Source organism: Cimex lectularius, unplaced genomic scaffold, assembly GCF_000648675.2.
Source record: "Cimex lectularius strain Harlan isolate CLEC.00 unplaced genomic scaffold, Clec_2.1 scaffold114, whole genome shotgun sequence".
Classification (NCBI taxonomy): Eukaryota; Metazoa; Arthropoda; class Insecta; order Hemiptera; family Cimicidae; genus Cimex; species Cimex lectularius.
Window position 1 is genome coordinate 873,892 of NW_019392782.1, and position 14,307 is coordinate 888,198.

The 14,307-nt window shown below is 33.0% G+C and overlaps 1 protein-coding gene across 1 annotated transcript in view; it reads right to left on the minus strand.

Moving 5' to 3' along the window:
* LOC106666197 (glutamate receptor 1) overlaps positions 1 to 13,598 on the minus strand; it is a 127,508-nt gene extending 113,910 nt beyond the window's left edge. The window contains exons 1-2 of the mRNA XM_024227765.1: positions 13,471 to 13,598; positions 7,022 to 7,142 (exon numbers count right to left, since the gene is read on the minus strand). Of these exons, the coding sequence (XP_024083533.1) occupies positions 7,022 to 7,102 (81 nt within the window). The 5' untranslated portion in view covers positions 7,103 to 7,142; positions 13,471 to 13,598. The remainder of the gene's footprint in view (positions 1 to 7,021; positions 7,143 to 13,470) is intronic.
* Positions 13,599 to 14,307: the final 709 nt, after the last annotated feature.

A 14,307-nucleotide genomic window follows, 5' to 3' on the forward strand; every position in this document is an offset into this window, starting at 1 on the left:
TTTATTGGGATGAGGTGAGATTGGCATTTGGATATTCAGAAGTGAAGTAATAACGGAGTGATGAGTCTGCCATTTGCGGGCCATCGGGTCGATAGAGAGGTAAGACGATAAGGCCCCGTTCGAGGTCTGGACGGAAAGCTAAATGGTGTAAGTCTTAAAGCCGGGAGCAGAGGGTCTCCAGAGTTGATGAACTATCGGGACAAAGTTAGTTAGTGGGGGTGGAAGTGGGAAGGTCTTTGGGACTTTACTTCAGTCTTGATATTAATGTGCGGTCAAATAACCCCTCTCTGTTGGGCCGTTAATTGATTGGGCCGTGTAATTATCGAACAGTGGATCATGAAGAAGTTCCAGTTGGAAGGGAGTCCAGCAGCACCAAGTTTGACTAATCACATTATGCGCCCAGATGAAAGCGGATTAAATTAAAGTTTTCTTCCGCAACTATGTCTCGACTTCTTTCCTGTCGTTAATTTCCATTCTTTCGTTCTTTACTGAGGAATAATCCGATTTTTATTCACCTGCAATAACTTTGGCCTGAGTGCCTTTTGAATAATTGTCAATAGAGTAATTAATTTTTGTAGTTAAAAAAGAAGAATGTTGACACTTTTTATAGACTATGAACTGCTGTCGCTAAGGATAACAATGATAAGGATAATTTAACTGACTTCAATTTACTCCAGCATAATAAAGATTTGTTATGTTTAACGATATTTTGCACCTTTTAGCCATGACAGGTTCTGTTTAAAAAAATATATATTTATAATCTTCCTTATGTATATATAATCTTCCTATATTGAATTTGTTGAATTTGAATTACAAAACTTTAAATGCATTTTTGAGGCAATGAAAATGTATGCATAAATTACTAACATTCGAATTACATGTGCCTTTTTATAAAACACCGTAATGTTTGGATTTCATTTTCTTGATGTAAGGTTTCATTTGCTTGAAAAAAGGCTTCATTCTATTGAAAAAAGGTTTCATTCGATTGAAAAAAAGTTTCATTTGGTTTGAAAAAAGTTTCATTTGGTTGAAAAAAGGTTTCATTTGACTGAAAAAAAGTTTCATTTGCTTCGAAAAAGGTTTCATTTGCTTGGAAAAAAGTTTCTTTTGGTTGAAAAAAAAGTTTCATTTTGTTGAAAAAAGGTTTCATTTGGTTGAAAAAAGGTTTCATTTGTTTGGGAAAAGGTTTCATTAGCTTGAAACAAGGTTTCATTTGATTTTTAAAAAAAGTCATTTGGTTGAAAAAAAATTTCATTTGCTTGGAAAAAGGTTTAATTTGATTGAAAAAAGTTTCATTTGGTTGAAAAAAAAGTTTCAGCTGGTTGAAAAAAGGTTTCATTTGCGTCGAAAAAGGTTTCATTTGATTTAAAAAAAAGTTTCATTTGGTTGAAAAAAGGTTTCATTTGCTTGGAAAAATGTTTCTTTTGCTTCGAAAAAGGTTTCTTTTGATTTAAAAAAAAGTTTCATTTGGTTGAAAAAAGGTTTCATTTGCTTGGAAAAAGGTTTCTTTTGATTGAAAAAAAAGTTTCATTTGGTTGAAAAAAGGTTTCATTCGCTTGGAAAAAGGTTTCATTTGGTTGAAAAAAGGTTTCATTTATTTGAAAAAAGGTTTCATTTCCTTGAAAAAAGTTCTTTTGCTTTTTAAAAAAAGTTTCATTTGGTTGAAAAAAGGTTTCATTTGACTGAAAAAAAGTTTCATTTCATTGAAAAAAAAATTTCATTTGGTTGAAAAAAGGTTTTATTTGCTTGGGAAAAGGTTTCATTTGATTGAAAAAAAAGTTTCATTGTAATATATATATATATAAACAAGATTGGAAAATTAGAATCTGCATTTTTTATCTTTTACTTTTTCGGGTAAATGCATTTATTAGTGAGAATGGTGGATGAAAGAGTATGAACAAAAACTGGTCATGCAACAGAATTCGCCTAACCTATGTCTGTTAGCTATACAAGACCGTATAATCAATCATCTCTAGTTCACTAAAATATTATTAGTTACCGTTTTATTTGCAAAAGGTAAGTTTATCAAGAAGAATCGTGAAATAGTATTTTTCTTGCTATTACAACTTGACGGTTAAATCTTACTTGCCAAATGAAAAATGCTTGTGAACCGCAGATTGTCATTTATAATGACGATATTATTGTCTAGCATATTAGCCAAAGCCTTGGTATATTTGATGAAGTATTTGGGTTGCGGAATAGCGTCAAAAATGTTAGGAGTGAGGGTGGGAATCGGACCCACTAATGAGGAGCCTACGAACCGAGGGTCGGACATCCTAACAATTCGGGTGCGGAGTTCCTGTTTAATTTCATTGTAAAAATCATTATTTACTTTGCACACTAGGATTTAGTAGTGGTGTAAGGTAATGCTGAAAGTTTCGAGTGGGAACGACATAGCCAGAATTGCAGAGGGTCGTTGTATCGTCTGCAAAGGAAATTCAGGTAGGAAGGTGTAGACTAGTCAGTAATTAGAATGTACCGTCAGTGAAGTAGCTGCTAAAAGTAATGCAAAAAGAAAGACGACTTTGAGCAAAAAATGTCCGGGCGCCAAAAGATTGAGACACATAAAGAAAGGCCCTAAGCTATTATTCCTTCAACTCAAAAGAGAAATAATGAAAATCATGGCAACATTGCTGAATGACTGAGCGACAGTTGCGACTATCTGATGGTCAGAGATCTTATTATAAAAATTTAGGCTTGGAGGATTCCTTCTATAATTTTTTTCAAGAATCGTTAACAGGCTAATTGCAATAAAGAAAGTTGAACAATGTATTTTTTTCAGATTTGGGAAAACATACGGATGTTATTTCAGAATATAGGAACAAAGGTAATATATAGAAGAGAAATAAATTAAATGGTTAGGTAATGATTATAACATACTTTTGTGTAAGGTGTTACAGAATTTGAGAGGTAATCAGGTCGGACACGGTGAATTTAAGTTTAACCAGTCATGCAACGGACTTAAAAACTGACTAATTGAAACAAAACAGTTTCCCGGTGAAACAAGTTCGAATATTAAACACGTATACGAGAGTTCTTGCCATGTAATTCTTCTAAGAGTCCGAAATTCCATTTTGTGTATTTATTTGCCTTTGCTTTATATATTTTTCAAGATTGGTATATATCCATAGATTTGTGTATTTACGAAGAAAAAACTACAGCAATATTGTATTCAGGAAGGTTAGAATACAAAAACCTGTTCAAAAATTTATGACGCTGCCAACAAGATAGGCCATTAAATTCTAAAACATTCGGATACATTTCATGCACTCTGGAAAAAAACAACATGAAATGTCCAGATTTGCTGGGACCAATTTTTTCTCGCTGAAAACGCGTAACTATTCTAAATGTTATCCAAATTCTAAGTTCCTACAACTCATAAAACGCTGAATATTTTCCTTCAGAGTATGCTATTTCTGCGAGATTTCTGCCATTGTAAGTGAGAAAATAAAAAGGAACTAAATTAAAACTCCTCGAGACTTAGTTTTTTTTAAATCTTTTGTTTTGAAATTTATGACCATAGAAAACAATTACGTGTAGTTTGCAAGGTTCTAAATCTTGTTATGTTCCTTGTGGATTGTCATTTCATAGATATCATAGATATATTATTTTGTTCTTTGTAATGCACAATGAAATATCAAATTTGTTTCTTGATACAAAAAATTTCTGAATAATTTGCATGTCACTCGGTTACAAATAAATTATTTTATTATGTACAAGGCCCATGCTATGGCTGCTTACGTAAGTTAAAAAAATTAGCCAGAAACAAAGCCTCTATTAATTTTTTCAATCATACAAAAATCATACAAAACCATCAATATAAAAAAAATCCTGAAATTGCTATCATATTCTTCCGATTTTTTGTTACCCTCAAACAAGTTAAAACCAAAAATGATAAAAACAACATTTTGCTATTTCATTTATTTCATTTTTATGGCATATGACATACCATGTAAATGTTGCTGACGTAGGATGATTTTGTAATTTTCCTCCTTTAAATTTATTTGGAATGATATGATAATATGATTTCAAAATTAGTCTCAGGTATTAAAATAGATTAGTATCTGCTAAAGGAGCACTTATCTACATATACTTGCATGCTCATTTTTTATAGAGAATTTAACAATGAAATTTCCTTTATGTTGAAATTAATTTCTACGTATGAAGTCTTCTTTTCAAGATGTCAGAGATGTTCAGAAATTCTTTACCTCTCAGAATACAGGGTTTTCCAGCAGCGCACCTTAGACTTTTTTTAAAAATATTATTTCCGAACCTCGTTTCAAAAGTTTATGATTTTATGATTCAACTACACCAATACTGTCAATAATTGACGTTTTTGGGTTTGAATTTTTTGTACGTATGAGCAATACTCAGGTATTAGCAGAAATGAGTGAAAAATCACGGATGAGTGTATTTGTTCTTTAGATGTTTTGCCTTTTCAATTGATGTAACATAATCATCATCAATTGGTATAAAACCCTTGATTTGGTAGAAATTCTCGCAAAAATATTCTGCTTCATCTAACCATTTACCCAATCTTGTAAAACATGCAGAGCAGGAAGACACAATTCTGGATAGAGTATTTATAGATTTTGCGCGGCTGCGAGCTTTTCCACATATGTTTCTGACTGTTTTTTTTTTAATTTTAATAGTGTTTAGAGCTTCCTGAAAACGGAGACAGGTTGTTCATTCTTTTCTTAAATATCATACTTTCATTCAAATTTCATTATCAAATAATTATTCAGAAATCGTGAGATGCGGTCTGGTGCGATGTAGGTTTCAGAAAAACATTTTCGTTATTTCGCCAAGTGGGGCCCTCTCAACACGACTCGCAAGGATGGCACAATTACACAGAAGACAAACACTTTGAGCCCTGAAGATGATCTCAATAAAGATCGAAACGTTGGCACGATAAAGAAAATGTTTTTCTGAAACCTACATCACACCAGACCGCATCTCACGATTTCTGAATAATTATCGATTAACGGTCACTAATCACCACACATCATAATCAAAGTAGAAAATCCCACAATGAAGTAAAATTCCGCGACCTAATGATAACTTTGAAATAAATAATTAGCTTGTTTCTGAAGGCGAATTTTCGTAAATTAAATTTCTTTTACACCACAAAAGTTTCTGACATTTCCTATATTGGGCCAATTAAACTTTCGTAACACTAGTGGAGCTAAGTACCATTTACCTTCTGGCCACCTGCAACCCGGCGCTCCTTATTAATGATTCCAGAAGTGATGGAACGTTCTTAAACTAAAATTTACCGCTGTACAGTATTTTCTACTGAAATTTAACAAGATAAATAATAAATAATGACATGCTGGTATTCATCAACTTGTTGTGTGAGATCCTCATACTATCACTGTTAGTAACGTCTCATTAAATAAATTTAAAATTATTAAGATATATTAAAATTCTCAACAGTGAAATGAAAAACCTAGACGACTACTTGAGAAACCTTCGACTTTTCCTCAAAAGAAATATTATTATAAAACTGACTCAATATTCGAGATGATCTTCTCTAATTCTTTTGGATTCGTCGCACTGATAGGCAATTAATTTATCCAATAAGGCTGGGGAGATTTTTTTCCACTCCACTTCTTCATTATTCACAGCGTCGTGAACGATAAGGAACCCTCCAAGACAGTTTTTTTTCAAGCACAATACAGATTTAGCCAGAGGGAGTTTAGGATAACATCGAAATGTTTAAAAGAAACTGAAAACTTTTAAAATTCAAACTGGATTACAGTTCAACTAGCTTAGAACCACCGGGTGTTAAGCTAAGTTTTTCTGACATTTTTCTTAGACATATTGTAATGTTTTCAAAAGTAAATTTTTTTATTTAAACTGTACTTTTTAATTTTCGCCATTTTGAAATAGTAAAATAATTATCATGTCGAGCTAAATGATAAACTATTTTTTGGTTTTTGTATTTATATCGGTATAATGTAATAGCGGGATTTTATTTTTTTCCCCTTTCATTTTACTTTTCCTATGGAGATTTTTCTCGTTCGATATTTCGCCGGCAATGTCGGCGTAAAATTTATGACCCACGGACAGATATCGAGTAAATCAGGTGAACCTCAGGAATACATAAAATAAATCCTTTCTGATCTGGTGGGGGTTCATGACGACTATGAATAATACGTTTTTGGGATGGGCTGGTCCAAGATTTGTTTGATCCGGCTTCAACTTGATTTCCCACGGGTGGGATAAGAATTATATAACTTGGTTATTCGGTTCAATAAAGCTATTCTTCTTTTCGTCCTGCCCTACTGATTATCCTATCACTTCCCGTCACCTAAACTTTCCTCTCGGTTCTTATGGACAACTTTTAATTGCAATTTTAACGAAGCAATTCTCCCGAAGCCGTAAACCAATTATTTAAGATTGCGATCCCTATTGGGAGGTAATTATGTTTCTATTGGTATGAATATGAATAAAAGAGAATGCTGTTATTTCAAAATGCATCGGGTTATTCTTTATCTAAGAAATCATAACAATATTAGAAACATCGAAAACAGCTAAATTTACATGAAATAATTATTCAGAAATCGTGAGATGCGGTCTGGTGTGATGTAGGTTTCAGAAAAAGCCCTGAAGATGATCTCAATAAAGATTGACACGTTGGCACGATAAAAAAATGTTTTTTTGAAATCTACATCACACCAGACCGCATCTCACGATTTCTGAATAATTATCGATTAACGGTCACTAAACACCACACATATTTACATGAAATCTTTGTTATTTTAAAAATTTGAACGAACCCCGAAGTACTTTGTCAAATTCTTAAAAATAATATTTTCTGATAGAGCCTTGACATTTGGTAAATTTGAATGGCGGAGATTAGCGCAATTATTCGTCCAGGCTCTATCTGCATCTGACAGTCGAATGAATTCCTTTGGGTTTTTCTCCAATGGAAAAATGCGCGCAGTACGGATTTTTGTTATATTTATTCGTTGAGAAATATTTACCCAGTTCTATAAAGAATATTGGCTGTACTTACAAGACCACTAAGGAGGTAATGGTATGTCCTTTTCCCCATCGTTATATCTCGTACGTGCGTTATTACAATTTCCTTTGCCATATCCGTAGGACAGTCGAGAACAACGTACTTGTTAGTCCATCTGAAACACAATTATAAAGGAAATTATAACTTTGATATCATGTACAATTAATAATAATAAAAAGAATTACTGAATCACACTAATGTGTGCTGCCAACTCAGTCGTTCGTCATAAATGTGAACAGAAAACTCTTAGGATAGAGTGAGAGGGGTGAGGGAGAGGAGAAAGAGTGAAAGGGGAAATGAGTATACCAGAAAGTTAAAGGGGTAGTGAAGAAGTTTTTGTATATTGGCAATTTGTTTATATTTGGATGTTGCATATGTAGATAAATGGCACCCATTTTAAAATATAAATGACTATGATTAATATAATATAGGTACTACGCGGTAAATTAATGACGATTAAGAAAAATAAAATTTGAATTTTTTTTTTACAACTCAATAACCCTTAAACGCCCAACTCTATGAGAAAAGAGTCCTAAGTAAAATCTTCTTTAAAAAAATGATACCTTCCAATTTGAAGCAAAAACTGTGCTGAGCACTGTAAACGTAACATACGTTGAAAAAAAATTGACTTCTGATTCCGATTCTACATATACATTTATCTACCAATTAATTAAGGTTTTAAGTTGAGATAAAAGTCAGTGTCACGAGCGGGATTCGAACCCACGACCTTTGGCTTGATACGCCGCTCCTCTACCACTTGATCTCTATCATGATCCACTAGGACAAACTTCCCACCTCAACCTCACCTTTCGAATTTTCCCTCCTTTTTGCCATTTTTCAAATTTCGTCTAATCTATTTGATTTTCGGCGACAAATGAAATGGCCACGGAGAGCTTTAGTGAAGATATACTTCATTTAACTTATTAAATTCACTAGTCGTAATAAATAAATACATTCTTTTGTTTGGATATAATTTAAATAGGATTGCTCTTTACATAATTTAATATTCACAAGTTTTCGTGGTCCGCTTGGCCAAATAATATCTTTTAATTAATTAAAGTTTAAATTAATAAGCGTATCTAGCCAAAGGTCGTGGGTTCCAATCCCGCTCTTGACACTGACTTTTTATCTCAACTAAAAATCTTAATTAATTGAAAGATATTAATTGGTCAACCGGACCACGAAAACTAGTGAATATAAAATTATGTAAGGCCAGTCTTATGTAAATTATTTGTAAACAAAAGAATGAATATATTTATTTACCGATCTTTCTAGGCACTATCAATCGATCTATCTAATATATATAAATAAATATAAAGAAGGGGGGAAAGTGGTATAACGAGAGAGTACGAGAGAAGGGGGAGAGAATGAGTAAGAGAGGAAGGGACATGAAGTATTTAGGATCTTACATGTCTAAACACCGAAAATACGAATGTTTTGTATTTGGCATATTTTTTAAGTTTTTCCGTCACAGAGTGAGAGAGTGAGAAATAGAGCCGATTAACTGCAGCGCGCAAGTTTGTCCATTCTTGCGCGTCAAACACGAGGTTGGAAACGGCGAAAGCCCCGTTTAAATATTAACGCAGAGACCGCGGAGCTCGTTACAAATCTCTAGTTTTAACCCCTTAATGCACTTACGGCCTGCTTAACTTGAAGCCAAAGGATGATGTTTTAACCGTTGCCCTCCTCGAACTTGTGAATGCATGAGATGCGGATAATGTAACTGTTATGGTCGCTCCGAGTCGGTTAGTGATGCTTTACCCCACTCGCCCATCCTAATCTTCAACATCCTTATCACTACTACGTCATGAATGCCCATGACGATTCTAGGTTTTATGTAGCATTTAATTGTGACTACGATACTAATAAAATAGTTCATCTCTCCTTTCTACTCTTATAACCGACTTTATAATGAATCTAAGCTAATAAAAAGTCAATTAATTAAAAGTGTTTTCACATCTGTTTTCATGTATTTCATATTTATTTTTCTATAGGCAAAGCAAATAATATTATGCAGAAAATAATTATAAATTTATATTTATGTAGAAATCGTGAGATGCGTTCTGGTGTAATGTAGGTTTCAGAAAAACATTTTCTTTATCGTGCCAACGTTTCGATCTTTTATTGAGATCATCTTCAGGGCCTGAGATTTACAAATTTTTTTTGTAAATCCCAGGCTCTGAAGATGATCTCAATAAAAGATCGAAACGTTGGCACGATAAAAAAAATGTTTTTCTGAAACCTACATCACACCAGAACGCATCTCACGATTTCTACATAAATATCGATTAACAGTCACTAATCACCACACATATAAATTTATAAGCAAAATTCGACAAAAAGCTTTTGAAATTTGAATTAACAGTGACCTTTACTATAGGTTAAAAAAATAAATTATTGTTACACGGTTTAGTGTGAAGATCCCGATTTGGCATAGAAAGTTTTCCTCGTTAGTTCCAAAGTGAAACTTTCCAACGGAAAACACGCTGCGATAATGCCATCGGACGCAGATAAAGATCGCTCATTAAATCCTCCACGTTAAAGTAAATAGTACTCGATAGTCAATATATCGTGTCGTAGAGAAAATTGCCAAAACGCTAGAAATTTTTTTAACTTGTGAATTTGGCAGAGAAAACGACTTGGTTATAAGCTTTTAAGATGTTAAACATTTTTCTCTTCTTCTTTCAATCAGTTGTCTTGCAAGTAAGAACATTTCTTAACCAACGGTTTCCTTCAAATAAGTTGAATTACTTTTAAAACGAATTTTATATTAAATTCACTAATTTATATTTTTTTCTATTCTTTCTTAACTAATAATAAATTAAGGTTTTTAGTTGAGATAAAAAAAGTCAATGGCACGAGCGGGATTCCAACCCACGATCTTCGGCTAGATACGTCGCTGCTCTACCACTTGAGCTATCCTGAACTCGATCCACTCAGACATCAACTTCCTATCTCAACCCCACCTTTTGAGTTTTCCCTCCTTTTTGCCATTTTTCAATTTTTTTTATACTATAGAATTTTATATTACCTGGTTGCGAAAAAATTTAAAATCTAAAGAAAATACAATTTTAGGTTATTTTAATATATTTAGAAGCGTTTTTATTGTTGTATAGGTTCAATGATTGGAAACAAATTATTTTAGTTATATGGAAAGACTTTTATATTTTTTACGTCATTTATATTTTTCTACAACTATACATGAATAAAATACAACCAGGATTGCCGTTTATGATTGTGACATTACGGGGATTATAGAGAAAGCTATCCTCTGGCAGCCACTCTGGATTAATAAAATTATAGTAATTACTAAAGAAATCTGTTATCCATATTTTTCTCAGTCGCTTACGTGGTAATTGTGGGGAATGACCTGATCGTATTTTATGTGCGAGATTTTGTTATTTGCTATGAAAACGTCTGTAATATGTTTTGATGGATGAAAAAACTGTTAGCATGAGAAGATCTCCGTGAAGTTGGTTATTGCTTAAGTAAAAATGGGCAGAAATAATTAGTCTTCAAAATTTTGGATTGAAAAGTTGGTAATCTTTGAATATTGGAATATTTGGCCGATCCATAAACTTGGTACCCCTACATCTAAAAATGTTTGAGTATGTGTATGTAGAAAGTTTTGATTTTAATGGTAATTTTGATTGTCGGTTAAGTGAGAAATAACGAAAAAGTTAGTCTTGTATTAAATGTAAGGGGTAAATAATTAAGTCTGACGGATTGAGGAACAGGTTCATTGTAGAAGTAGACAAGTCTCACGGAGGAGTGTAAAAGTGATATATTGTAACTTTGAGAGAATTGAGAGAGAGAGAAAGAGAGAGTGAGAGAGAGAGAGTGAGAGAGAGAGTGAGTGAGAGAGTAAGATAAGTTAGTTAAAAGATAAACTGTTATAGAATTATTTAGGATCTCGCATGTCATTAAACCAGTATATCTAATATATTACATTTTGGAATTTTCTCTGTTTTTCTAGCGCAAATAGAGAGTATAAGTGAGAGAGAAAAAGAGAAAGGGTGTCACAGCGAGGAAAATTTAGGATGACAAATGTCAATAAACCATCAAACAAAATATTTGTTTTTAATTTTTTTTCGGTTTTTCCAGTCAAAAGGTATAAAAAGTAATATATATAAGGAAGAAGTAGAAAGTAGGAAGTAAAAAAAAAAGTATATACAGGTGAATGAAAAAGTGTGTGATAAAGATACATAGAGTGATAGATAGATAGATAGATAGATAGATAGATAGATAGATAGATAGAGAGAGAGAGAGAGAAGAAGAAGTGAGAAATGATAGAGATAGAGAGAGAGAGAGAGATAGAGAGAGAGAGAGAAAGGAAGAATGAATTTTGCACTTGATATTATACACCCAATGATCATGAGATTTCAGTATTAGAATATTTTCTGGGGTTTTCTGAAGAAAATATATTTAGCATTTTGGCTTTTTTTTTTTGTTCATTTGGCAAAAACCATATATTAAATTTATTATTGAAGAACATGTTTCACTCGTAAAATCACTAATTTTATATTCCATCACATTTAAAGATAGCAACAATAAATTACCTTATTAAAACGTCCCTACTGCTTGGCCAAACTGTGTAGTAGGGTAGGCGTTAAGAGGCAACACTTACGCAACACTGGCAAGTCATGCGGGTTTAGTATATTATAATTTTAACACCTCAACGTGGGTGGAAAATTTCAACAAATACTTCCATTGTTTAAATATCAGTAATTTATTTATTGCAGTACAGAAAAAAAAGAAAGAGTTTATGTGGTTGTCAATGGTCGCTTTAGCCATCCTAATCCCTTTTTCTTTTTTTCTCCTACCCGGAAAAACACAGAAACCAAAGTAGAGTCAACGATAAACCAGGTTGTTCTATAAAACTCTTTTTAAATGTCCAGAAAGGGTTAAACTTTCACAGCTAATGTAAAAACTATTTAACCAGACAGCATTATGGACGGCACGCGGTTTCAACTATATAATAAATATTTTTACAGTAGTGAAATACGTAGGTAATTATGTCATAAGTTTTTATAAATTAAATGAATAACAAAATATAAAAGCAAATATTGACACGTGTTGAATCCATCTTCATCTAGTTCCAGATCACAAATTAATACCGTACAACGAAATTTACCCCGGGTGGTAAAATGGTTAAGGGAAAAATCTACAATCCCGGCTCCCCCTCTTCTAATTTCGGCGAAATTAATAAAGTTCGGCCTGCTTAATAATGGGAAGGGGAGGCTTGTAATGTAATAGATCACAGAATTATGGAAGTGAAATCCTTAAGAGGAATCGAAAAGACAAAAGCAATACGGTTCTGGGAAATAATCCAATCAGAATTTGGTCCAACGGGTCCGCCAGGCATTAAATTCATTAATGGGACCAGCCCATAATTTATTATTCCCGCACTAAGCTTGGCCGTTTAAAAATATTGCAAATTTCCTCCACGGGCAAGAATAATATAAATCCATAAATCGTCAAATAATACTAATAGTTTAATTATTTGTTGTTCCTGTTATAGGACTATTTACAAAAATGTCTATAAAGGAATTATCAATTTTTGTGAATTTAATTTTGTTATTTTTTATAATTTAGGATAAATGGTCCTATTTATTGACTAGTAAAACGAGAAAAAGATTACAGTTTTTGTATAGAATGGACGGATGATTTAGAATATTCGAAGTGAATTTTTTATATTAGTTAATTGTTTAATTCATTATAATTAATGGTAAAGTTATAATAATAGTATGCATTAATCGAACGCTTGACGAAAGAAAAATACAACGTCGCGTTTCCCTGATATTTTATGAACAATTATATCATTAAAGATATGATTCATACAAACTTAATTGTATATTTGATGATTTTCATCAGTTTTTAGAATTGTTCTTATTTATTTTCTAAATGGACTACCCACATACTAAATACAATGCCCCAAAAATAGAAAGTTATACCAAAACATACGTGCGATTTATATGCACCTAAAACAGTGTATTTCTTTTAGGCTAGGCGTTCAAGTAGAGTGGTTATAAAAAGTGGATGGAAATGCTGGAATGTGTCCGAATAACTCAGTCCGGGCTAAGAAGTGATGTCTGAGGACATGGAGCCCCAGGAGCTATAAACACAAGTAATCCAAGTGAGTGAGGCTTCGTCTAAGTCCGGTCGCATGATTGTCAGAGGCCCGCATATGTGGGCCCCCGCTTTCCCACACGAGCCAGAGAGGCAGTACGCTTTTTTCATACTCTCAGACGGTCGCAAAATGTTATTTCCATCGCTCCTGACATATTTATGGTCTTTCCGCCCGATTATACGGCATAGAGTAGTTTTACAATCTATACTAGGGTTGAAACAGATGGTGACAGGGAATAATGACTTTTTTATATAGGTGTTTAAATATAAATTTTATACTTTGTCCGACGGAATTTTTCCATGTTTTCATTTACCTGCTTAGGTCTTCTAAATTGTGGAGGAAATCAATTGCTTCCGATGCGTTTTGAATTCTCTTGACAGTCTCAACTTGAAACGAGTCAGAGCCTGGCTTTAAACTCTGGTATATCTGCTGCAGCCTCAGCAAACCTGCAACAGAATTTTAATTATCAATCGACTTAAATAAAAATTGTTAAAAAAAGAGGTGGAAATTACGGTTTCATTAAATCATAGTATAACAAATATTACATTTATTGGGATGTTGGTGATTCCCATAGATGGGAAGTTAGTGCCCGAGGGGATCGAAGTCACGATAGCTCAAGTGGTACAGTAGCGGCGTATCAAGCCAAAGGTCGTGGGTTCGAATCCCGCACGTGACACTGACTTTTCTATCTCTACTTAAACCTTAATTAATTGAATGGTATTATTTGTTCAAGCGGACCACGAAAAATAGTAAATTACATTTATTAGTAAATTTAATGACAAATATAACAATAACATAGTTATTACATTATCATAATAGTTGGAGAAATATGGTGATTCCGACGTGTAATTTAAACAAAAACAATATATTTTTTGACTTTTTTATCTCAACTAAAAACCTTAATTCATAGATATTAATTGGTCAAGCGGACTAAGAAAACTAGTGAAGTTATATATTTAGTAAGTATTCATATTTTCCCAACGTATATGTGTTCAAGAAAAGAATAAGAAATACGCGAGGTTTGGGTCTTTTTTAGATATTGCAAAGAATAGAATATTCATGATTTTACCCTCACGCAATAATTTTCTACAACATTCTTATCCCTAAAACCGACTGTGTACTCTACCTTAGGTTCTATCTTGACACACGC